Source organism: Centropristis striata, chromosome 8 (genome assembly GCF_030273125.1).
Source record: "Centropristis striata isolate RG_2023a ecotype Rhode Island chromosome 8, C.striata_1.0, whole genome shotgun sequence".
Classification (NCBI taxonomy): domain Eukaryota; kingdom Metazoa; phylum Chordata; class Actinopteri; order Perciformes; family Serranidae; genus Centropristis; species Centropristis striata.
Genome location: NC_081524.1, coordinates 2,340,523 through 2,367,739, shown reverse-complemented (window position 1 = coordinate 2,367,739; position 27,217 = coordinate 2,340,523). Strand labels below are relative to the sequence as shown.

The 27,217-nt window shown below is 38.7% G+C and overlaps 1 protein-coding gene across 1 annotated transcript in view; it reads right to left on the bottom strand.

The window, feature by feature from the left end:
• si:dkey-22o22.2 (neural-cadherin) overlaps positions 1-27,217 on the bottom strand; it is a 96,172-nt gene that overhangs the window by 52,731 nt on the left and 16,224 nt on the right. The window contains 10 exon segments of the mRNA XM_059339069.1: positions 176-319; positions 1,523-1,709; positions 1,876-2,003; positions 4,632-4,881; positions 14,013-14,180; positions 17,602-17,637; positions 17,639-17,775; positions 23,713-23,883; positions 24,546-24,714; positions 25,607-25,779. Of these exon segments, the coding sequence (XP_059195052.1) occupies positions 176-319; positions 1,523-1,709; positions 1,876-2,003; positions 4,632-4,881; positions 14,013-14,180; positions 17,602-17,637; positions 17,639-17,775; positions 23,713-23,883; positions 24,546-24,714; positions 25,607-25,779 (1,563 nt within the window).

Here is a 27,217-nt window from a genome sequence, read left to right as displayed (position 1 = left end):
GAAAAGATGATCTGAGAAGTTGGTAGAGGAGAAGAGAACAGAAGATGAAAGGGAAGGAGGAGAACAATACAAAAAGATGAAGAGATGAAATGAGAGAAGGAGGAAACAGAAGAGAGGACAGACAGAGAGACAGACAGACAGAGAGAGAGAGAGACAGACAGACAGACTGTCTCACCTTCGTCCTCGTCGTTGGCGGTGACGGTGATGAGGACGAAGCCGACCTCCTTGTCCTCCTCCACGCTGACCTCGTACACCGGCTGGACGAACGCCGGCGCGTTGTCGTTGACGTCGGTGACGAAGATCCTGACGTACGCCGTGTCTGGAGACAATACGTAGCCAAGAAGTTAGCTTAGTAGTTAGCTTAGCAAGCTACTTAGATAAATATGTAGCCAAGAAGTTAGCTTAGTAGTTAGCTTAGCAAGCTACTTAGCTAAATACGTAGCCAAGAAGTTAGCTTAGTAGTTAGCTTAGCAAGCTACTTAGCTAAATACGTAGCCAAGAAGTTAGCTTAGTAGTTAGCTTAGCCAGCTACTTAGCTAAATACGTAGCCAAGAAGTTAGCTTAGTAGTTAGCTTAGCAAGCTACTTAGCTAAATACGTAGCCAAGAAGTTAGCTTAGTAGTTAGCTTAGCAAGCTACTTAGATAAATATGTAGCCAAGAAGTTAGCTTAGTAGTTCGCTTAGCAAGATACTTAGCTAAATACGTAGCCAAGAAGTTAGCTTAGTAGTTAGCTTAGCAAGATACTTAGCTAAATATTTAGCCAAGAAGTTAGCTTAGTAGTTAGCTTAGCAAGCTACTTAGATAAATACGTAGCCAAGAAGTTAGCTTAGTAGTTAGCTTAGCAAGCTACTTAGCTAAATACGTAGCCAAGAAGTTAGCTTAGTAGTTAGCTTAGCAAGCTACTTAGCTAAATATTTACCCAAGAAGTTAGCTAAGTAGTTAGCTTAGCAAGATACTTAGCTAAATACGTAGCCAAGAAGTTAGCTTAGTAGTTAGCTTAGCAAGCTACTTAGATAAATACGTAGCCAAGAAGTTAGCTTAGTAGTTAGCTTAGCAAGCTACTTAGCTAAATACGTACCCAAGAAGTTAGCTTAGTAGTTAGCTTAGCAAGCTACTTAGCTAAATACATAGCCAAGAAGTTAGTTTAGTAGTTAGCTTAGCAAGCTACTTAGCTAAATACATAGCCAAGAAGTTAGCTTAGTAGTTAGCTTAGCAAGCTACTTAGCAAAAAAATGAATATGGATCACTTTTGACCCATGTTGTGAATTAGAAGAGTAGTGACACAAAAAGGGATTTTATATTTTATATGTGTGTGTTACCAGTGTGTGTGTGTGTGTGTGTGTGTGTGTGTGTGTTACCAGTGTTGGGCTGTGTGTGTGTGTGTGCGTGTGTTACCAGTGTGTGTGTGTGTGTGTGTGTGTGTGTGTGTGTTACCAGTGTTGGGCTGTGTGTGTGTGTGTGTGTGTGTGTTACCAGTGTTGGGCTGTGTGTGTGTGTGTGTGTGTGTGTGTGTGTGTGTTACCAGTGTTGGGCTGTCCCTGTTGTCCTGGTCTGGCTGACTCTGATCCGTCCTGTGATTGGACCTCGATCAGGTAGGAAGCTTTCTGCTCGCGGTCGAAGGTTGCCGTGGTAACGATGACGCCGCTGAGAGCGTCGATGCTGAAGAACTGAGAGTCTCCGCTCTCGTCCTTCAGGATCACATAGTGGACCTGGAGGAGGAGGAGGAGAAACATAAGTAGTAGAAGAAGAAGAAGAAGAAGAAGAAGAAGAAGAGGAAGAAGAAGAAGAAGAAGAAGAGGAAGAAGAAGAAGAAGAAGAAGAGGAAGAAGAAGAAGGAGAAGAAGAAGAGGAAGGTAGTGTGTTGGTGTCCCTCACCATCCCGTGGAGACCAGAGTCCAGGTCGGTGGCGGAGACCTGAGCCACCGAGGTCCCGATCTGAGCTCCTTCAGGCACCGTGGCCTCGTAGGTGGAGGAGAGGAAGAACGGCACGTTGTCGTTCACGTCTGGACACCACAAGGAGAGAAGATAAGGAGTTTTTAGGTCTTTTTTGTGGTAATTTAGTGTCTTTTTTGGCCATTTTTTTCCTTCTTCATCATCGTTTTCATCACATTTTCTGGTTTTTGTTGGTTCAATGTCTTTTTTGTCATTTTTATGTCTTATATGTGGTCATTTTGTCTCTTTTAGCCATTTTGTGTCTCTTTTTAAAAAAAAAAAATTAAATTGTGGTTTTTTTTGGGCCCTTTAACATCTTTTTGTGACAATTTTGTGTCTTTTTTGGCCATTTTGTCTATTTTTCTATCATTTTTAAAATTTTTGTTTATTTTCTGATTTTTTTGGGTCATTTTGTCCTTTTTTTGTCATTTCAACATCTTTATTTTAGGGGTAATTTCATCTCTTTTGGCCATTTTGTGTCTCTTTTCCGTCATTTTTACACATTAATTGGTGGTTTTGTGTCTTTTTTGTGTTTTTTGGACGACAGGAAGAACGCCACGTTGTCGTTGACGTCTGAAGACGACAAGGGGAGAAAAACAGTCTTTCTAAATTTATCTTTTGTATTGTTGTTGTTGTTTTGTTGTTGCAGGATCTGGCAGGAGAACACATGCAGTCTGTCACGTCCATGAAAGCTGATTAAAGCGGATTAAAAACTGACAGAAACAAACAAAAGAAAAGAAGAGAACAGAAAAAGATTGTGCTTGGTTGCAACAGTTCCTGCAGCAGATGAACCAGAGAAACAGCAGACAGAGTCGGACTGAGTCTCTCCTCGTTAATGAAAAAAAAATCGACTTATTAGTGAGAATTATCCTCCGAACACGCCGGAGAGTCCACAAAGCAGCTCGTCAGCTCACTTTCAAGCTCCACTAAGCCAATTAGAGCGTCCGATGTGGCTTCCTTCAAAGCCAATCAGAGTCAGGAAGTGTTTTCTGTGGCTCCGCCTCCAGACGATGAGTCACTGCTCGCCGCCATCAGGCCTCCCAACGCTCGTTAGACGCTTCTCTCTGTTTATGATTAAAGCTGTTATAACGATACGACTGCTGCTGTGATTTAACCCTCCCAACCCCAACCTGCTGTTTCACATTCTTTCCTCTGGCTCCTTTTATTTCACTGCAATTTATATGAAATATATATAAAATCTCTATAAATCTCTGAGTCCTGCAGCTCAATCAGAACAACTCAAACAGTTTTTGTGCAGAATAACACAGTTAGAACGACAGAAACCAGAAAAAAAAGTTGAATTTATCTGATAAATGAGTTTTTAACACTGGAATTTAAAATGGCATTTATATATTTATAAAGACTGTTCCCCATAAGTGTCATGAATGTTTAAAAAAAATTACCACAAAAGACACAAAATTTATCGAAAAGACACACAATTACCAAAAAAGACACAAAATTACCAAAAAAGACAAAAATTAACAGAAAAAAGACAAAAATGAACAGAAAAAAGACAAAATTACCAAAAAGAAACACCTTTCTTTGTTTTTAATTTGAATAAAATATAATTTATATCAAAAAATAAAATAATAAAAACTGCAAAAAGTTCCTGTCTTTAATCAAAGTAAAAAAAAAAGTTATTTTACAGATATATATATATGTTTTTGAATATCGATATTTATTACTGTATATATCTGTATTTTTGAAGAAATTATTTGATTATAATAATAAAAGTTGAAATCTGTAAAAAACATAGTTTATATCACATATATATATACATATACACACACACACACATATTATTATTTTTTTCTTTTTCTTTTTTACAGTATTATTCAATTTGGTCTTCAATGTTAAATGACAGTGAATTCCATGTTAAAAATTGTAAAAAAAAAAATGCTGAATGTAAAATTAAGAAAACTTTGTTTTTTTTGTACAGATATATATTTTTACATATATTTTTACACACACACACACACACACACACACACACACACACACACACACACACACAGTGACTGGGTCAGGGTACATTTGGGGTTTCAGTGTCTTTCTTCTTATTAACCCTTTAAACCCCAAAAAGCTGTTTCATGGTGTTACTTTTACTTACTTTACTTTACTTCTATTCTCTTTTTACATTTTACTCACTGTGACCTTGTATCATATTTGCGTCACCAAAAAATACACAAAATGACCAATTAAAGACACAAAATGACCAAAAAAAGTCATAAAATTACCGAATTAAGATGTAAAATTACCAAAAAAGATGTTAAATTACCAAATTTAACACGCAAACTTACCAAAAAACATAAAATGACCAAAGAAAGACACAAATTTACTTTATAGCGACGTAAAATGCCCCCCAAAAATACACAATTACGAAAAAAGACACAAATTTACGAAATTAAGACGCAAAATGACCAAATAACGACATAAAAATTACCCAAAACGTCATAAAATTACCGGAAAAGACGTAAAATAACCAAATTAATATGTAAAAATACCAAAAACCTGACCAAAGAAAGACACAAACTTAGTAAATAACGACGTAAAATGACAAAAACAGACACAAAACTACCAAATTAGGCCACAAAATCACCAAAGAAAGACACAAAATCACCAAATAATGATGTAAAATTACCCAAAAAAGACACAAAATTATCAAATTAAGATAAATATACAACATTTCCCCGTCTCACCTGTGACGTTGACGTAGACGGCGGTGAAGGAGGCGAGGGGGACGGCGGCCACGTTCTGGACTCGGACCCTGAGCGTGAAGAACCTGGTGGTCTCGTAGTCCAGGTTCTCCGCCACCAGGATGGAGGCGGAGCTGTCGGCCCGGTTGGGCTTCACGTAGAACCGAACCGGCATGTTGGTCTCCGGGACCTGGCCCTCCTCCAGGTTGTAGGTGACCCGGGGGTCCCCGAGGGGGGACGTGGCCTTGATGGTCTGAGGGAGACAGAGAATTTTTGGGTCATTTTGTGAATTTTATGGGTTATTTTGTGTCTTTTTTGTCGTTTTATGTCATTTTTTTGTCTATTTTTGTGTCTTTTTTCGCCATTTTGTGTATTTTTCTGTCATTATTACATATTTCTTGCCATATTAAACTTTTTAAAACTGGTCTATAAATAAACTTTTCTATCATATTGTAATTTATTGAGAATGATGAGGTCACAGATGGAGAGAAAATGAAGCAGAACCGACTCGGTAAGAACCAGCGAGTCACACACACCTGGAGACGGCTCGGCCAATGAGATTTAAAGACACGGAGACTTAAATTACCTCACCTGTCACCTGGCTGTGATTCCTGCTGCTGAACCACCAGGGCCACCAGGACACATTATATCAACTGTCTCAATATGAAACTAACCTTTTCCTATTAAATAAAGCTAAAAAATGTGTCAATAAATATTTACTACAGGCTTTTATTCTAATAAACAGTTAGATGTACAGGAGCATCTCAATAAATCAGAATATAATGAAAAGTCCATTTCCAGTAGTTCAAGTCAAACAGCCCCAACCAAGTATTGAGTCATATAGATGGACATCATTTTCAGAGGACAACATTTACATATTAAACATACTTGTTAAAACTACAAAATGTTCTGGGTTTTTGTTGGGTCAAATTTCTTTTTTTTTGTCATTTTTATGTCTTATTTGTGGTCATTTTGACACTTTTAGCCATTTTGTTTCTCTTTTCTGTATTTTTTTTATTTTTATTTTTTACAATTTTTTGGGTCGTTTTGTGTATTTTTTGTGTTATTTTTGCCATTTTGTGTTTTTTTTGTCGTTTTATGTCATTTTGTCTTTTTTGGCCTTTTTTAAAATATTTTTGTGGGAATTTAGTGTCTTTTTTCACCATTTTGTGTCTTTTTCTGTCATTTTTACATTTTTTTTACCATATTAAACATACTTTTTAAAACTGGTCTATAAATAAACTTTTCTATCACATTCTAATTTATCGAGACGCACCTGTAGTTACTTTGTGGGGCTTTTATTTTGATGGCGTGGCTCATCATGATTGCCGGTTGCTATGGTGATGGGTGCAGCATTACATCACACACAAACGATCAGTTGATAACAGCTGAGAAGACAATTTAACGGAGAACGCACCTCTCAAACTACTCCTCTTTATTCATAAACTGTGACAACTAAAAACAAAATATTGGACAAATGAGTCTGGATTTTTATTTCCTGGTTGAGTAAAAGCGAGAACCGTCCCTCAGACTGGTTCCAGAGAGAACCAAAGCTCCTCCAACATCTGTGTTTTCCTCTTTACTTTAGTTCTCCGGACCAGATTTATCTCCACGTGTGAAACTCCCCCATCATCTCATTAGATCATCCCAGGACCCAGATCCTCCTCCTCCACCGTGACGTCATGACATCACACAGCTGTGAGCCGCCGTCCGTCTTCATAACGGCTTCAGCGTCTCCCGGGTCCATAAACCACAACACTCAGTAAAATATGACCCCATAAAATACACAAAGAGAGCCGAAAGAATGCTTGGTTCCAACAGTCGGAGCGGTTCAGACCTTCTACGGGAGAAACACACTCCAACGCCTAAAAAGGTTTCAGCTGAGGGTTGTTGACGTTCTTTGTGTTGAATTTGATAGAAAATATGTGTTCGGATCAGTGTGAGTGTGTGTGTGTGTGAGTGTGTGTGTGTGTGAGTGTGTGAGTGTGTGTGTGTGTGTGTGTGTGTGTGTGTTGTCCTGTGCATCCAGCAGCAGCAGAGCTTTTAAGACTCGTGTTATTCTCTCGGCTCTAGTTTGAGCTGACCTTAGAGAGTGTGTGAGTGTGTGTGTGTGTGTGTGTGTGTGTGTGTGTTCCTGTACTTCCTACATAGTGAGGACCGGGACATGAATTTAACCAACAGAGTGAGGACATTTTTGCAAAGTGAGGACATTTCGGCCGGTCCTCACTTCTTTAAAGGCTTTTTTTAATTCATAAGACACATAAAAGACACAAAATTACTAAAAAATAAAGACAACAAAATGACCCCCCCAAAAAAACACAAAATTACCCAAAAAGAGACACAAAATTACTAAAAAAGACACGCAATTATTAGAAAAAGACACAAAATTACTTCCTACATAGTGAGGACCAGAACACGTTTTTAACCAACAGAGTGAGGACATTTCTGCCGGTCTACTACTATTTTATTCTATTTTATTTTATTGTTTTACTCTTTTTAGTATTTTATTCTTGTTATTGTTTTTATTCATACCCAGTTGTGTATGATTTATTCTATTTTAATAACTGTACAGCACTTTGGTCAACTGAGGTAGTTTTTAAATGTGCTTTATAAATAAACTTTGACTTGACTTCTAACTTTTTTTTGATTGAGATTTCACATTTTATTTTAGGGTTAAGGTTTTAATTAGGTTTATGTATTAGGGTTATGGTTAACTTAAGGGGCGAGGGAACAAGGTTATTATAGTGAACGAAAACGAAACGGAATAATGAAAACTAGAATGGAGAAAAACATTTTCGTTAACTGAAATAAAAATAAAAATGAGAGTTTAAAAAAAACCCGATAACTAACTAAAATTATAGTGAAAATGTCCTTCGTTTTCATCTTTGTCAACTTTTTTCATACATAATGAAGATGGATCAGACAAAGGAAATAAAGGCAAAATTTACTGTGACCTCTTTTAATCTCCCACCCAACAAATACCCCATTACAAAAAACTACAACTAATAAAAACTAAACTAAAACTAAAGCATTTAAAAAAGATAAATACTAAATTACAACTAGCAAACTCACTCTAAAAACTCATTAAAACTAACTGAATTTGAAAACAAAAATTTAGAACCCAATTAAAACTAAAACTGATGAAAAATTCACTATTCCAATGAGGGTCCTCACAAAGATAGAAGTACAAGAATGTGTGTGTGGACTGATTCGTGTTCTACTGCGACAGATTTTTGTAATAAACTAGAAAAGAAGAAAGATTGAGTGTGCTTTACTCTAGCCCTAGCCTGGGTTTACCCATAATGCCTTGCGCGCGAGATTTCGCCCTGTGTTATACAGTTTTTTAATGCAATTATTGGCACATATTTCAGCCCATAGACAAGACCAATTTTCCTACATTTCTATGTATAAATTATTTCTGTAGAGTGGTATCTGCAGCCTCGAGCGCAGTTTACAAATTTATTTTTTGACAAATTTTTCTCCCTCTGCACTCTAGCGACGATGTCATCCACTCTAGCCTCTCCATAGGGTTACATTGGGGGGATTTTTTGGCGTGTTTTTGCAGAATAATTCGAAAAACATTTGCCGAAACCCTTAGAAAAGTCATAGCACACTTGTCATGGCCGAGCCGGTCGATTTGATGCCTTTTTAGTGTGTGTGAGACCAAAACTCTGGGAGGAGTAGTCGACCAAAAAAAAGTGCACTTTTTTGGTCATTTTACATAATTTTTGGGAAATTTTGTGTCTTTTTTGGGAATTTTGTGTCTATTTTGGGCCCCTTTATTTCGTTTTTTGGGTCATTTTGTATTTTTTTTAGTCATTTACATATGCTTTTGGAAATCTTGTGTCTTTTGGGGAATTTTGTCGTTTTTAGTCATTTTCCGTTGATATTTGGTCATTTTTGGAGATTTTACGTCTTTAAAAGTCGTAGCACACTTGTCATTTGCGAGCCGGCCCATTTGAAACCTTTTTAGTGTCTGTGAGACCAAAACTCTGGGAGGAGTAGTCGACCGAGAAAAACACGGAAGAAACAGAAGAATAAAAGCTAGGAAGAAGCCTGGTGAAGAACATAAAGTTTGCTTTTTCAAGAACACTCAAAACTCTCTGTAAAGTCCAGGATTATTTGTCACATTGACGCTGTATCATCACAACCTGTCCTGTTGTTGTTTCTCGTGCATTGTGTAGATTTTCCAGCGGTGGTAACATGTTTCCTCACAGCCTCACGCTGAGTGAGAAACGCTGTCCGCCACTTCAAACACTGAAACCCTCTCAGCTCTCTGAGTCTCTGAGCAGCTCCAGCAGCAACACTTTCACCTCTCTACCAGCCACTTAGCATGCTAGGAAGCAACACACACACACACACAGAGACACTCCGATGCTGTCTACAAGTCCATCCGTCCATTTTCTGCCTCTAATCCAGAGTCTCAGTGGTCCCTCCACGCTGCAGCATCTCCAGCTCCTCCTGAGGGATCCAGAGACTGAGGAGATCTATAATCCCTCCAGCGTGTCCTGGTCCACCCCGGGGCCTCCCACCGCCTCAACCAGCCCACAAAACCTCCAGAGGAAGGAGGCCGGGATGCATCCTGATCAGGGGCCTGGACTAGAGGTTGATTTTTAGTTTTAGGATAATGAATGAGGAGTGAACCAGAGTCCCGTTCTGCAGGAATCCAACAGGAACAAGGGAGTCAATTTCACTGTTCGTCACGTGACCGGGATTCGTACTGACAATAGGTCCCAATTTTATAGAGAAAAATATGTAGTTCTACTATAAATACAGACAGATATAAACACGGGATGTGATGGGACTCCTTCATGGGATTGGGACTGGAAATGATTGTTTTTGTGGCTGTGGGATGGGGCAACTGGATGAACTGGATGGCTGCAAAGACCCAGGTGCTCCATACTCCTGCAGAACCCCAAAAACACTCCCCAGGGTACACGGTCATAAGCCTTCATAAGTCACATGTAGACCAGGTGAAAACGAGCCCTCCAGTGAGTGTTGGAGCCAGCCTATCTGAGGGGAAAACATCAGCACAGACAGGTTTTCAACTATTGCAGCCTTTTGGCACTGCAGAATGTTTTGGCTCTGCCCACTAGTTAGTTCCCCTCAGCCTCTGTTCCCATACAGGTACTTTAGTAGCGGCTAACCAACGGAGTTAATGTGACAACAGACTGACGCAGTGTTGCCAACTTAGTGACTTTGTTGCTATATTTAGACTATTCAGACACTCTAGATCAGGGGTCTCAAAGTCAAATTACCTGGGGGGCGCTGGAGGCAGTATCAAAATGACCAAAAAAAGACACAAAATTACTAAAAAAAAACAAAATTATTTTAAAAAAGACACAAAATGACATTACATAACATTTCCACTTCTTGCGATAACAACAACACGGCAGATAATAAACGCTCCGGTAGCAGCTGCCATTCTTTTTGTTGACGTCGCCATAGAAACAAGTGAAACAAAGCTCCAGCTGGAGCAATAAAGGGACCTTCCACACACAACACAGTAAAGAGACATTCATATAAAACTCACATTAAACTTTCATATCGAGGTGGGGGCCACAAAATATCATCACGAGGGCCACAATTGGCCCGAAGGCTGCGAGTTTGACACCCATGCTCTAGAGACTCTTTTTCCAAAAAGCGACTAGCGACAAATCCAGAGACTTTTTCTGGTGTAATTGGAGACTTTTGGAGACTCGTTCCTACTCTTCTTAACGAGTAGCAGGCGCCGTCCCAAAGCACTCACAAGCGGCCCAGTCCTCCTGCAGCAGTCTCTCCCAGCTGCAGTCACAGCAGGAGATGTTAACCCCTCAGTGGCTGCTTCATGTTTTCTCCAGTCGAGGACAACCTTAGAGGCACCCTGGCCTAGCTTCTTTCTAGTAGCCCTTAGACTTTTTTGATTATAAACTATCCTAGGATTATTGTTTCCAGTGTCCAGGAGGAGTGAGGACATGTGGGTCCTCTGGAGGAGGAGGAGGAGGAGGAGGAGGAGGAGGAGGAGGAGGAGGAGGAGGAGGAGGAGGAGGAGGAGGTGGTATCTTCCTCTCTGAAGGCCGGGGGGGCAGCAGAGCGTAGAGGAATCAGCAGTAATGAGGAATGATCTCATTAGACTCTGGTGCAGCGTGGCGTGGCTAAGCTGATCAGCGTCTGCCATCTTCTCCCACTCAGACTGGCGCTGGAGGAGGAATGTGAACTGGTGCTGCTGGTGGCCAGTATGATTCACCAGCTGGAACTGGGATCATAAACCCACAGAGAGAAAACCACCCTGATAGAAAACTACAGGCCAAATCAACTCAAATTACTTTATTTATCCCCGAGGGGAAACTCAGTTAATCAGTACAGTTTTTTTTAGTCATTTTGTGTCTTTTGTCATTCTTACGTCTTTTCTTGTCAATTTTACATCTTTTTTTTGGTAATTTTATGTTTTCTTGGTCATTTCACATACTTTTTGCCCATTTTACGTCTCTTTTGGGTCATTTTGTGTCTTGATTTGTCTTTTAATGTCTTTTCTTGGTCATTTCACTTTTTTTTTGCTTATTTTACATATTTTTGGGGTCATTTTGTGTCTTTGTATTTGTCATTCTTACATATTTTCTTGAAAATTTTAAGTCTTTTTTTGGTAATTTTTTTGTCTTTTTTGTCATTTTATTTTATTTTATTTTAATTTTTACGTCTTTTCTTGGTCATTTCACATAGTTTTTGCTCATTTCACATATTATTTTGGCCCTTTTGTGTCTTTATTTGTCCTTTTAACATGAGTTCATCCTGTCAGCTCCACGTTCAAACAGTCAGCAGGTGAATCAAGGGGAGGTATAAGGTCAACAGCAACAGCAGCGGGTTTGTTACTGAAACTGAATAAAAACAGCTGGTCTTCCTGCTAACAGTTTAATGTTTTATGGCTGTTATTAGCTCCGTTCACATGCATGATGTTGGGGGTTTAAATATATAAATATATGCAAAAAATGTTTCAACTAAAAGCTGAATAATTGAACAATCAGCAGCAGAGGACACGGACAGGAAGAGGAAACAAACAGGAGGAAGTCAGCTGATGAGGAGGAGGCTATTATAACACACACACACACACACACACACACACACACACACACACACACACACACACACACACACACACACACACAGCTCCAGTTCTGCAGCATCACCCTCGTTAACAATGTAATTAACAAACCTTATTAACTCTGCTGCTAAATATGAAACAACAACTCTTCCTCACAGCAATTAACACAGGAAGGGAGGAGGAGGAGGAGGAGGAGGAGGAGGAGAGAGAGGAGGAGGAGGAGGATAGAGAGAGTAAAGGAGGTGGAGGAGGTAGAGGAAGTGGAGGAATAGGAGGAGAAGGAGGAGAGAGGAGGAAGAAGAGGAGGAAAGAGGGAGAGGACGATGAGGAAGAGGATTAGGAAAAGGAGGATGAAGATAGAGGAGGAGGAGAAGGGTGGAAGGAGGAGGAGGAAAGAGGGAGGAGGAGGAGGACGAGGAGAAGGAGGAGGAGGAGCTTCAGTTAATGTGTTGGGGACTACTTTCAGCGGCGGATTAATCCACATTGTGTGTATTTCTGGTCAGAGACTCTCTGGTGTGTTTTGTTGGTAAAAGAATCACATTTACTGGCAACTTGTGCTGGTAAATCTAAACAATCTCTCCCTCACTATTCTACCTCCTCTTCTCCTCAATCATCTGACTCCACTCCTCTTCTCCTCCATCATCTGACTCCCCTCCTCTTCTCCTCCATTATCTGACTCCACTCCTCTTCTCCCTCATTTGTTCTTCTCTCCCTCCTCCCTCCTTCTCCCTCTCCCTCCTCCCTCTCTCTCTCTCTCTCTCTCTCTCTGTCAGGTTAAACACAGTAATCAAGCGTCTGTTTTTCGAGGTGATGAGTTCATTGTGACGCTCCGACAGCCGGAGTAATTATCTCTCTCACCTGTCAATCATCTCTGACAGATGGAGCAGGGGGCGGGACAACCTACAATCACCCCCCCCCCCAGACCCCCCACCACGACCCTCATCATCATCATCATCAATACGTCACTCTTTCTGTCTTCTCAGTGATGATGTGGGGTGAGAGGAGGAGGAGGAGGTGGAGAGAGGAAATGAAGAGCAGGAGGAGGACGAGGAGGTAAAAAGAGAGAGGAGGAGGAGGAGGAGGAAGAGAGAGGAGGAAGAGGAGGACAAGGAGGAGAAGGAGGAAGAGAGAGGGAGAGGAGGACAAGGAGGATGACAAGCAGGACGAGGAGTAGGAAGGAGGAGTAGGAAGAGGAGGAGGAGGAACTGAGAGGAGGAGGCTTATACAGGATTACACACACACACACACACACACACACACACACACACACACACACACACACTCTCTACTCCTGACGCGCCTCCATGAAATCGAGCAGCTGGAGGAAAAACTCGTCCTCCTTCTAAAGCAGCGGCTTAGAGAGAGAGAGCAAATTAGGATGGAGGGATCAAAAGAGGAGAAACCACCAGAGGTACACAGGCTGAGGGTGTGTGTGTGTGTGTGTGTGTGTGTGTGTGTGTGCGTGTGTGTGTGTGTGTGTTGTCAGGTGAGACAGACTCGGGGCGAGTTTGTTGTTAGCTCGGCAGAAAATGTTTAGAAAACGTGCTGACAGACAGAGAGAGAGAGAGAGGGTGGAAGGGAGGGAAAGAGCGAGAGAGAGATAGATAGTGTAAGAGAGAGAGCGAGAGAGAGAGGGAGAGAGGGAAAGAGAGGGCGAAAGAGCAAAAAAGAGCGAAAGAGCAAAAAAGAGCGAGAGAGCGCGTGAGAGAATGAGAGCAAGAGAGCGAAAAAGAGAGAGTGAGAGAGAGCGCAAGAGAGAGCGACAAAAGAGAGCGCGAGTGAGAACGAGAACGAGAGAGCAAGTGAGAGAGAGAGAGAGAGAGAGAGACCGCTAGCGAGCAAGGGGGAGAAAGAGAGCGAGAGAGAGTGAGAGAGAGCGCAAGAGAGAACAAGAACGAGAGAGAGAGAGCGAGCTGGAGAGAGAGAGAGCGAGAGAGAGAGAGCGAGAGAGAGAGCGAGGGTTGAGGACAGGGAGGAGAGAGGGATGAAGAAGGAGAAAGTGTTCCTCCGGGTGATGTGAATGTGAACGAGAGAGAACTCTTTTAAACATTCCCGTCTCTTCCTCTCCGGCTCGTGTCACATTTCCTCCTCTGTAGATTTCAGAGCAACGTAAACACTCATCAGCAACTTTAGAAGCAACCTGTAGAGTTCTAAATGCATCCAGCCTCCAGAACAACCCTAAACTACTCAGATCACTGAGATGTGAGAGAGAAGTAGCGCCCTTATTTGCATCTGCACCACACGCTTTGGACCGTTCAGATCATTTATAAAGAGTTGAATCTCCTGGTTGAGCTGCCGTTACTCACCACTATCTTGGCGTCCCTCACGGTGTTTTCCGGTACGGTGACCCAGTACTCGGGTTGCTCCCAGTGCGGCGGCTGGTTGTGGACGTTGGTGATGATGACGGTGAGATCCACGGAGCTGCTGCGGTTCCCTCCGTCCGTCGCCACGATCTGCTGGTTGATCCTGGACGTCTGCAAGAACCACAGCGTCATTAACAAACACAGGGGAGGTTTGACGAGTTCTGCTTGTTTTAGCGTTTGATTTTAAAGCACAGATTGAGAGAACATTTGTCCATATATAATCATGTGTTTTTCATTAAAAACAACAGTGACACCATGTAATCAAACTGGCATTTAAAGGGTTAAAATCCTGAAAAATAATTTAATATTTTGGTCCTACTTTTGATCAGGACGGAAGTTGATTGAAAGTTTTAACCCCCAAAAAGTTGGAAAAAATGAATCTGTGATATGTTATAGCAGTGACAAAAAAGAAAAAAATATAGAATTTAATATGTAAAAAATAACTACATTTTGTGTGTAATCAAACTGACATTTAAAGGGATAAAATATGGGAAATAATTGAATTGTTTTGATCAGGACTAAAGCTTATTACATGATTAAGTGGGCATCTTTGTCCTTAATGGCTTTAATGGGTGGTAAAATTTTATATCTGACACTCCACAAAAAATATGAATGCATCAAAATGTATTAAAATTAATCATCGAGCCCCCCATCATTTGTTATATGGAAAGTAACTATTTGTATGTGTGTGTGTGTGTGTGTGTGTGTGTGTGTTTAAATAAAAAAAACAGTGACATGTAATCAAACTGGCATTTAAAAGGTTAAAATGGCAAAAAAATGAAATTAAAAAATGGTAGTTTTGATCAGGTCCGAAGCTTATTACCCCAAAAACTGGGGGGAAATATTTAAAGATGCTGTTTTTTTAAGTTTTTGGAAGTGGAGATGTTGGTCCTTAAAGTCCTTTAAATGGTTGAAGGAAGAGTTTTCTTCATTCTCTAAAGTTTACAATCAAAACCGGGTCATCAAAGTCTGATTTTAATGATGGTGAAGTTGTGTGACAGCTCTGAGAGGCAACCGAATACTTAAACGAGTAAATATTAAAACAGAGAGGAAGAAGAAGAAGGAAATGTTTGACTGTTGATCTTTTGGTTTTGTTTTAAAAGGCAGAAAGGCGAAGCTGCCTTTGCTAAATTATTGAGTGAAGTGTCGCTGAGAGGAAGAAGAGAGAGATGACAGTCGTTCATATCACACGTTTGTTTAACAGCTGACACTTTCACTTCACTTTGACTTTGTTATATTGTACAAAGACGAAGAGGAATCATGACAATCGTTAAACATTAAAGACAGACGGAGGTTTGATGCAACTTTTATTCTCCTTCTCGCAGCGGAAACGTCAGAAACACGACCTGTGACCTCATGACCCCGATACAATAAATACATGAAATACATTTACTGCACTTGATCTGTGTTTCTTTACAAAAACCAAACAGAATCTGTGTTTTATTTGTGGAAGCCAGAGAATGGAAGTTATAAAACTGGTGTTGGGTTGTTCTGTACAGTATTGTAATATATATGAGAAAGAAGTAGCAGAGATTTATGAGAAAAAGTGGCAAATCTATGATAAAAAAAATCGCAGATTTATGAGAAAAAAGTGGCAAATCTAGAAGAAAAAAGTCGTAGATTTATGAGGAAAAAGTGGCAAAGCTAGGAGAAAAATATCTCACATTTATGAGATTCAAAGTGGCATATCTAGGAGAAAAAGTAACAGATTTCAGAGAAAGAAAGTGGCAAATCTACGAGAAAAAAAGTCAGAGATTTATGAGATTAAAAGTGGCAAATCTACTCGAAAAAAGTAGCAGATTTTTTAGATTTAAAGTGGCAAATCTACAAGAAAAAAAGTTGCAAATTTAGGAGAAAAAAAGTGGCAGATTTAGGACATTTAAAGTGGCAAATCTATGAGTGAAAAGTGGCAAATGTAGAAGAAAAAAAAGCAGATTTATGAGAAAAAAGTGGCAAATCTTTGAGAAAAAAGTAGCAGATTTAGGAGATTAAAAGTTGCAAATCAATGAGAAAAAAGTAGCAGATTTTTTAAAATTAAAGTGGCAAATCTATGGGAAAAAGTAGATTTATAAGACAAAAGTGGCAAATCTATGAGAAAAAGTAGCAGATTCATGAGAATAAAAGTCACAAATATAGATAGATAGATAGATAGATAGATAGATAGATAGATAGATAGATAGATAGATAGATAGATAGATAGATAGATAGATATACGAGAAAGAAGTAGCAGATTTATGAGGAAAAAAGTGGCAAATCTATGAGGAGTACTGAGGAAACTCAGTAGCTTCAGCTTTACAACAACTTAATTCAGAGCCTGCCAGACGCTGCTCAGGGTCAAAAAGATCTCAGACTTGCAAAAACACATTCAAACCCTTTAGTGATTATGTTTTGCTGAAGGTCTCTCAGTTTTAATTTAATTAGAATTAGACTGATTATAAGTTTCTCTCAGTAAAACAGACAAGCAGCTAAAAACAACAACAAGGACAACAAAGCTGAACAAATACAGGTAAAACAAACATTTAGCTACAATGAACAGATGTAAAGTTATAATAAATAAACTTTGGCAGGAAGCCGAGAACGACAAGTGTACACACACACACACACACACACACACACACACACACACACACACACACACACACTCGTTCCCTCAGTGGATGCATAGCAAACATGTTAGCTGTTATTTAACAGCGCTCTGCCTCGCTGTGTATTTATATACAGAGATTTCCATCAGGGGAGCAGCAGAGGAGCTGATACTCATGAATATATTACATGTGGATTCGTGTTTGTGTGAACTTCTAACTCTCTGAGGAGTTTTAGACCGTGTGAATGTGGACATTTAAAAAAAAAAACGAGGACATTTTCAGTCTCTTTTTTTCCTTTTTTGTTGACTGTTTGACTTGGCAAATCTACCAGAAAAAAGTTGCCGATTTATAAGATTGAAAGTGGCGAATCAACAAGAAAAAAGTGGCAAATCTATGAGAAACAAAGCAGATTTATGAGGATAAAAGTGACGTATCTACAAGAAAAAAGGAGCAGATTCATGAGATTAAAAGTGACAAAACTAGGAGAAAAAGTTGCAGATTTTTTTAGATTAAAAGTGGCAAATCTACGAGAAAAAAAGTTGCAAATTTAGGCAATTAAAAGTGACAAATCTAGAAGATAAGAGTTGCAGATTCAAGAGATGAAAGTGGCAAATCTACCAGAAAAAAGTGGCAAATCTATGAGAAAAAAGCAGATTTATGAGGATAAAAGTGGCGAATATAAGAGAAAAAAGAAGCGCATTTATGAGGAAAAAGTGGAAAATTTATGAGATTGTATGGCAAACCTGGGAGAAAAAAGTAGCAGATTCATCAAAATAAAAGTAGCAAATCTAGGAGAAAAAACTCTTGTAACACTCTTTTTTCCCCTTTTGTTGACTGTTTGATTTATATATATATATGGTGCTTACATCATTATTTGTAATGCACAGAGTATATTATATGAGTTATTAAATAAAGACCGGGTTGTGATAATGTTGTGTGAGTCTGACCTGTGAGATGGGGTGGTTGACGTAGATCCAGCCGGTGCCGGGGGTTGATGTGCAGGTATGCTGGCTCCTGATTGGACAGCGAGTAGGTGATGGCCGCGTTGCTCCCCTGGTCGTCATCGTGTGCCGCCGCTCGCAGGAAACTAGTTCCTACCGGAGTGTCCTCCCGCAGGAAGTCTGAGAGGAGGAAACGTTTACTAGACACAATACTACTGGTACTACTACTACTACTACTGTCATTACTGCTGATACATGACTACTGGTACTACTGGTACTACTACTGTTACTGTTTATACTGTAGCTGGTGGTACTACTACTACTGTTGTTACTGTTTATACTGTGACACAATTTCGTCCCGCTAGGACAAATTATATATCAAAATGTGCGGTTTGATCGGGATCGGTGTGCTATTACTTTTCTCTACGGAATACAACTGCCCAAAATTTTGCATTGAAATGAATGGGACGGCCGAAAAAAAAATGAGCGAAAAAGAACAATAATTGCAGATTTTTAAACGTCTACTTCTCCGGCATAATTTCACCTAGAGACTCCATTTAAACTTTAAACAGTAGACACAAGTCTTGTGTATCGGTGTATTAATCCACGTTTCGATAGGTCATATAGTTTTTTATCAATCCCTGTTCAATGACCATGATCATTTTTGGAGAAATTCTGAGATTATAATGGGTGTGTATTGCACGGAATGTTCGTGTCACAGTGTGTGACATCATCGCCAGAGTGTAGAGGGAGAGAAAAAACTGTCAAAAAATAAATTTGAAAACTGCGCTCCAGGCCGTAAATTCCACTCTACAGAAATAATTTATACATAGAAACGTAGGAAAATTTGTCTTCTCCCTCACAATCCTCTGGTAAAGCTGTCAGAGTTATAGTTTGGGCGTACGACGCACAGATGATCCACCAACACCACCAACAGCCTCATTGGCTCCCATATTAAAAACGCAGGAAGATTTCTGAAAAAGGGAGATGGAATAGTTTTTTTAGATCGCTCTAACAAAGCTATTTTTTAATTTTTCTAAAAAAAACACATATGTAGACGTTCAGGAAGAACTCAGGACGCTCAAAGTGAAGTCGGATCAATGATAGGTATTATGGTTTTGCCAAAAATGCTTTCTGTTCGAGGACAGAAATTCCAGTCTGTCCACCTCTGCTGTCACTGTGCCGGAACAGGTGTCAGTTAATTCTGTTGATTGCCTTTGATCTTTGATGTGATTACAGTTACAGATACACACACACGCATGCGCGTAAGCATGCACACTCCTCACACATGCATACATATGCTTCAAACACACACGTGCACACACACACACACACACACACACACACACACACACATATTTTGAGTTAAAAGGGCATAGTTTGAAATCTCTGAAGAATCTCATCATAGTGTACACACACCGGCAGTAGCCCCCGTGGCCCTTTCACAATTTACCCAGAGGAAATTTTCTAGTTATTACTATTACTATAAATGCAGGTAATTTTATTTAATAATTAATTGAGATTAACAGTAGAAGCTGCTCTATTAGTGGGAACGACTAAAACTGCTGCCACAGATATTCTGACATTATTCTGGACTTCTTTATAACTCTGAACTTTTACTTTTGTGGTTTGTAACTTATTGCAGCATCACCATATTTAAAGCTTCTGTCCCAGGACGCGTCGTCTCATCAGACGTCCATGACGTCCACTTCAACTTCACACACTGACCGAAGCACCAACACACACTTTTAAATGCATTAAAGGTGTGTGAACACAAAGCGACATCATGTTGTGTGATGGTAAGCAGATATTATAATAATGTGTGGTGTCAGCAGCGTGTCACCTCCTCATTTTGTCGTTTCTGGGTCTCACTCTGCCACGTCAACAGATGCATTTTTAAACGTGTGAATATAACCTCCAATCCTGCTGACGGGGACGAGCCTCGCTGCTGATCACACAACAACAACAACACAACGAGCAGAGAGGAGGTCCGCCGCTCTGTAATACTGCGTTTCAAGCATTATGTCAATAATAATAATGTCCTTTTGACATCTGTGGCTCTCTGGATACATTTCCACTGAATAATCACGTCAGATCCTGCTGAGTCTAATGAGAGCAGCAGAGAAACAAACGGAGAAGAGCAAACGCAGGATTTTACTGCTTCTACAAGCAACTTTAGATCTAATGTTGCTGTATTTATGTCAGATAATAACTGTTTTTTTCTGTCTTGCTAATGAGATTTTGTTAAATAACGCCAAACAACCACATGGAACACAAGGACCAAAACTCTGAACTAAATTCTGCTCAATATTAATTAAATCTCTTCATAAAATACAGTAAATTATCTGGTTTCTAATATTGCAGTAAAAAGTAGTAAATCACTATATCACTTTAACATTTATTTTAAACACAACTGTAAATGAACTTTAGCAAGGTTCCTATTGGTGTTTTGTATTATATAGCTTGTTTTTTTTCCCATTTTTGTAAATTTTCTAGGTGTTTTACAATGTTGTGATGATGCTTTTATTTTGAAAAGGTGCCATCCAGTGTGAAATGGGTGCTTTAATTTTGAAAGGTAGTGACAGGAAGTAACATGTAGAACGGTAAAAAATTAAAAATAAACAGAGAAGAGCAAACGCAGGATTTTACTGCTTCTACAAGCAACTTTAGATCTAATGTTGCTGTAGTTATGTCAGATAATAACTGTTTTTTTCTGTCTTGCTAATTAGATTTTTGTTAAATAACGCCAATCAACCACAAGGAACACAAGGACCAAAACTCTGAACTAAATTCTGCTCAATATTAATGTAATCGCTTTATAAAATACAGTAAATTATCTGGTTTGGAGCTGCTACTGATAAGAATACATGTTATGATGAGACTGTTAATGTGGAGTAAATCAAATATAGCAGTAAAAAGTAGTAAATACTCCAATCACTATATCACTTTAACATTTATTTTAAACACAACTGTTAATTACCTTTAGCAAGGTTCCTATTGGTGTTTTTGTATTATATAGCTTGTTTGTTTTTCATTTTTGTACATTTTTTTTGAAAAGGTGCCGTCCAGTGTGAAACGGGTGCTTTAATTTTGAAAGGTAGTGACAGGAAATAACAGGTGGAACGTTTAAATGAAAAACAAACGGTAAATAATAACAGGTGTGTCATAATTCATATAAAGTTGATATAAAGTATCTAAAAGGCTTCTATAGTGGCTGACTGACAGGACACAAGGTTTGTTAAAGTTTATTTTCTTCTGTCATATATATTAGTGGCTATATTTGTTGTCTTAACTATAGCAAAAGTGCTTGTTAGCTCAAGTGCTAATGCTAACGTTTGTTAGCTCTTACGGTGGATTCACAAGGGGACCAAAGAATGTCTGATTTTTATTTTCATGGAGCGATTTTTAATTAAATCAGTTAAAGAGTGGACCGTCACTCAGCCAGGAATGCTACTAAACATACATTCAACCACAAAAACAATCACTTTCAAAATAAAAGCACTGCTTTTGCCGAGGTCTGCACTACAGGGAAAACATGTTTTCTTTTACTTTCTGGTCAATTATAAGGTTTTGGGCTATTTTTCTTCCATCCTTTTTTTCACAATAGTGGAAAGAAAAATGTATATATTTTGCTATATTTTGCTATATATTTTTATATATTTTATTATTATTACTGGCCTTTCGAACAGTAACAGAAAATCTAAGAAAATTCCTAAAATATAGATTATTAATAATATAATATTAATATAATTCCTAACTGATGTCGATAATAAAGGCCCTGAGATAAACAACAAGCAGGCAAACAGAGAGGAGGTTTCCAGCTCTCACACACACACACACACACACACACACACACACACACACACACAGACACACACACACACACACACAGACACACACACACACACACACACACACACCCCAGTGGTAAATGAATTCATGTCCCAGAAACATTTCAATCTGCCTGTTAAATAGTTAATGAGCCACTCTGAGCGTCTCCCTAATCTGACGAGGAGAACTTCTGACACGACGCTTATCAAAACACATATTTGCACACGTAGTAAACAAACAGGGACCCGCGGGACCCGCCGGGCGGCGAATATTCCATCAGTCTAAAGAGATTTCCACCATTACAAGGATGCAGACGGATAGACGACACACACACTTCACCTGTTCCCTCCATAAAACACACGGAGAGGGGACCGACAGGCTGAACAGACGACAGCCGGGACAACTTTCACATGCACAACATGCAAATAAACTCTAAACCGCAGTACTAGTACTATCAATGGAAGTAGCAGTAATAGTTGTGCAGCAATGCAACGAGTAGAAACACTTGCATGGATAGAAACAGTGAGCACAGCAGTAGTTACAGTATAAATATCAGTAATAATAGGAACAACAACAGTACAACTAGTAGCAACAGCACCAGATGTAGTAGTACTAGTATAAACAGAAATATAATACTAATAGAAGACACAGTAGTAGCAGTAATCTGGTGGAATTAGTAGTTACATTGTCAGTGGCAGTAATAATAGCAGTACCATTAGCAGTATTAACAGTAGTACTGTTAGCAGTAATAAAAGTAGCACCGTTAGCAGTAATAATAGCAGTACTGCTAGCAGTAATAATAGCAGTACTGTTTGCAGTAATGATAGCAGGACTGTTTGCAGTAATAATAGCTGCACTGTTAGCAGTAATAATAGCAGTACTGCTAGCAGTAATAATAGCAATACTGTTAGCAGTACTGTTAGCAGTAATAATAGCAGTACTGTTAGCAGTAATAATAGTAGTACTGTTAGCAGTAATAAAAGTAGCACTGTTAGCAGTAATAATAGCAGTACTGCTAGCAGTAATAATAGCAATACTGTTAGCAGTACTGTTAGCAGTAATAATAGCAGTACTGTTAGCAGTAATAATAGCAGTACTGCTAGCAGTAATAATAGCAGTACTGTTTGCAGTAATGATAGCAGGACTGTTTGCAGTAATAATAGCTGCACTATTAGCAGTAATAACAGCGGTATTTTAAGCAGTAAAAATTACAGTACTATGAGCAGTAATAATAACAGTACTATGAGCAGTAATAATAACAGTACTATGAGCAGTAAGAATAGCAGTAGGCTACTGTTAGCAGTAATAATAGCAGTACTGTTAGCAGTAATAATAGCAGTAATGTTAGCAATAATAATAACAGTACTATGAGCAGTAAAAATAGCAGTAGTAGTAGAAGTAATGTCAGAAACAGCAGTTGTTTTAGTAGCAGCAGTAATAACAGCAGTATTAGCAGTAGCACTAATAGCAGCTATACTACAGTACTAGTAATAATACCAACCTTAGCAGTAACGAGCAGAAACAGTACTTTGCTTACACTGGTATTGCAGTAAGACTTGCAGTACTCACACTGGTATTGCAGTAATACTTGCAGTACTCACACTGGTATTGCAGTAATACTTGCAGTACTCACACTGGTATTGCAGTAATACTTGCAGTACTCAAACTGGTATTGCAGTTATACTTGCAGTACTCAAACTGGTATTGCAGTAATACTTGCAGTACTCAAACTGGTATTGCAGTAAAACTTGTAGTACTCACACTGGTATTGCAGTAATACTTGCAGTACTCACACTGGTATTGCAGTAACACTTGCAGTACTACACTCACACTGGTATAGCACTAATACTTGCAGTACTCACACTGGTATTTGCAGTAATACTTGCAGTACTACACTCACACTGGTATTGCAGTAATACTTGCAGTACTCACACTGGTATTGCAGTAATACTTGCAGTACTCACACTGGTATTTGCAGTAAGACTTGCAGTACTCACACTGGTATAGTAACAATACTTGCAGTACTCACACTGGTATTGCAGTAATACTTGCAGTACTCACACTGGTATTTGCAGTAAGACTTGCAGTACTCACACTGGTATAGTAACAATACTTGCAGTACTCACACTGGTATTGCAGTAATACTTGTAGTACTCACACTGGTATTGCAGTAATACTTGCAGTACTCACACTGGTATTGCAGTAATACTTGCAGTACTCACACTGGTATTGCAGTAATACTTGCAGTACTCACACTGGTATTGCAGTAATACTTGCAGTACTCACACTGGTAGCGGCTGTTCTCAAACTTGGGGTCGTTGTCGTTCTGGTCGGCGATGACGGCGGTGACCTGGCAGATGCCGATCAGCGGCTCCTCGGCCCGGTCGGTGGCCGTCACCGACAGCGTGTACTCCCTCTGGCGCTCGCGGTCGAAGCTGGTCGCCGTGGTGATCACACCTGACCAACACACACACACACCATGTCGTCAGCTATTTAACCCTTTATCGAACTATAAGAACTATATTTGGTAACTTCAGCGGATATCTAACTGGGTCCCCATGTCTCTCTGTTTGGTCGTAGAACCACATGGATTTCTTCCAGCTAATCAGCAAAGATCAGGCTACGTCACAGACGGTGACACCATGACATCTGACCAATCAGTATGATAATAATATAATAATATAAACTCTATTGATCTTGACCTCCAATGTAAAAATGAAAAATTTTTGAAAAAAATCTGCAAGAAACAGTCGTACAAACAGAGTTATTCTTCAATGACTTGTACCAGGAGAACTTGACTATGACTAGGCATATTAAGAATGAATAAAAATAAAAATACAAACCTGGGGGAAGGGAGGTTATATTTCGAGAAAAAAATTGCAAATTTACTAGATTAAAGTGGCAAATCTACAAGAAAAATAAGTTGTGTAACTTTTTTCTCAAAATATGACCCCCCTCCCCCGGGTCCGTATGTTTTTTTACACATTCTGGCTGTATGTAATATCCTCAAATATTCTCTAGGGTTGAAATTTGAAATTTCCAAGTATTTCAATGAGTGTCCTATTAAGGGTTAAAACGTAACAGGAACAGGTTTGGTATAGCAGTAGTGTGGGAGTTACCGGTGTCTGGGTGGATGTCGAACCCGGAGGAGACGCCGTCCCGGTGCATGATGCCGTATCGGACCTCCCCGTTGACTCCCATGTCGGCGTCCACGGCCTGGACGCGCAGGACAAACGTCCCCGGCGGCTGGTTCTCCAGGACGACGGCGTTCAGACTGTAGTTCTGACACTGAGAACACAAACAGGACCATCAGAACGGATTATCAGGACCATAAAGGATCCATCTCTGAGCTGAAGTGAACCAAACAGGACTAGAAGTGTCCTCCTATAGAGAGACAGGGGGACATGCTCTGAAGAACTTTGTATTCACAGAAGGAGCCGCTTTGATAATTTATATATATATATCTAATATTAACCTACTAACATACAGCTAACATTAGCCTACTAAAATATATCTAATATTAGCCTACTAAAACATAGCTATAACGTTAGCCTACTAACATAGCTGACTTCAGCTTGCTACCACAGATAGCTAATATTAGCTTGCCAACACATATATCTGACATTATTCTACTAACACACAGCTAACATTATTTTACTAACATATAGCTAACATTAGCTTGCTATTACATATAGATGACATTACCCTACTAATATATAGCTAAAATTAGCCTACTAACATATACTATAGCTGACTTCAGCTTGCTAACACAAATAGCTAACATTAGCTTGCTAACATATAGATAACATGTAGCTAACATCAGCTTGCTAACAGCCAACTTGTCCTCTCTGGTAGATAAAGTGCTAAAATAATCAAATGATGTTTAAATGTAATAGTTTAAGCTAGAAACAGACATGTTGTTAGTGTTTTATCCCATAGTCTTACAGAAGTTAATGTGAAATTTATTTCAGGATTATAACAGCTGAGTTAAAATCGTTAAGCAGTTTATAAAAACGTGTTTGTGGTTCTTCCACTTTCTTGGTTCAACCACACAGCAGCCTTTGACCTTTGACCTTTGGTCTGTTTGTTGCTGGCGGATGGAGGAGGCTCCTTCTATCAATATAAAATCAGTGTATAGAGTCGGGGGCGGGGCTTAAACACCATGTGAGGTGTCAATCACCTGGTGGAAGAGCGGCTTGTTGTTGTTGATGTCGTTGATCCCTACGATGACCTGCGCGGCGCTGCTGAGCGGGAACGGACCGCCGGACGCGTTGTCGTCGGTGGCCGTGATGTTCAGGACGTACTGAGGGCCCCGGAGCCTCGGGGGGGGGCTCCTCCGCAGCTTGATGATGCCTGCACACACACACACACAGTTCAGGTGTTTTCATTGTAATTCATTTACTGTAAAAAAACAAAAACAAAAAAAAAACGGGAAAAAATTCCAGAAATTTACATTATTATTTCAATTTTTTTTTCTACATTAAGTAAAATTGTCATGAAAATAAATACATTTTAAATTAAAATATTTATGCTACTATGTATTTATATTTATGAAATAGAAAAAGAAGCTAAAATCTGTAAATATTTTTGTGTATATGTATAAATGTATAAAAAAATTGTATTTAAAAAAAAACTGAAAAAAACGCGAAACAGGTAAATTCTTGCAGGGCAAATAAAAATAAAAACACTAACTGCCAAATAATATTAAACTATTATAAGTTATTCACAAAAATGTATTCTCATATTCATATAAAAAGTTAAAAAGAAAGTTATTTATCATACAGATGCTTTTAAAAAAATACAGATATTGAATCTATAATATCTGTAATTTAAAGAAATGATTTGTACAATTATTTTTCAGTTGTTTACTGTTATTTAATGAAAGGTGTCAATTTTTTTTACTGTCCATTATTATTATTATTATTATTAGCAATAACAATAATAATAATAATAATAATAATAATAATAATAATAATATTTTTTTATTCATACATTCTGGTTAGTGTAGATTTTTTAATTTTTTTAATTTTTGCAGTGTATAGACTATATTATACTGTGACCTCGGTTGGTTCTGCTCTCAGTATATTAATGTTTTTTTAATAAAAGTCTGGTTTAGGATGTTGGTAAAGTTCATTTCTGAGGTTTAAATTACTTTTATGTTCAGAGGCTGTAAAGAGTTGTTTCCTGCTGCCAGAGGACATTTATAGAAAACAGAACTATGAAATATGTTTCAGCTGGAAGAAAATAAAAAGAGGAGAAGAAAGAAAAGAGCTCAGAGCTGCTGATTAATGCCGAGTCGCTCAGAGTCACCAGAAAAACACTGAAAATACATGTTTGAGAGATGAAAAGTAATTTATTTTCACAGTGTGGTGTTTTTTAAAAAAAGGCAAGTTTAATGTAATACTTTGTTGTTTAGGATTTGTAAATTGTAATAAAACTGATGTATTATATGTATACACTTTTCCAAGACCAAAAATAAAGACGTAACATCAACAAAAGGTACGAAATTCCCCAAAAAACTACAAAAAAGATACAAAATGACAAAATAACTATGTAAAACTAACAAAAAAACTACAAAAAAGATACAAAATGATCAAAAAAATATATAAAACTACAAAAAAACTACAAAAAAGATACAAAATGATAAAAAAACTATGTAAAACTAACAAAAAAACTACAAAAAGATACAAAGTGATCAAAAAAACTATGTAAAATTACAAAAAACTACAAAAACGATACAACATTACCAAAAAAAAAACTATGTAAAATTACAAAAAATAAATAAAAAAAA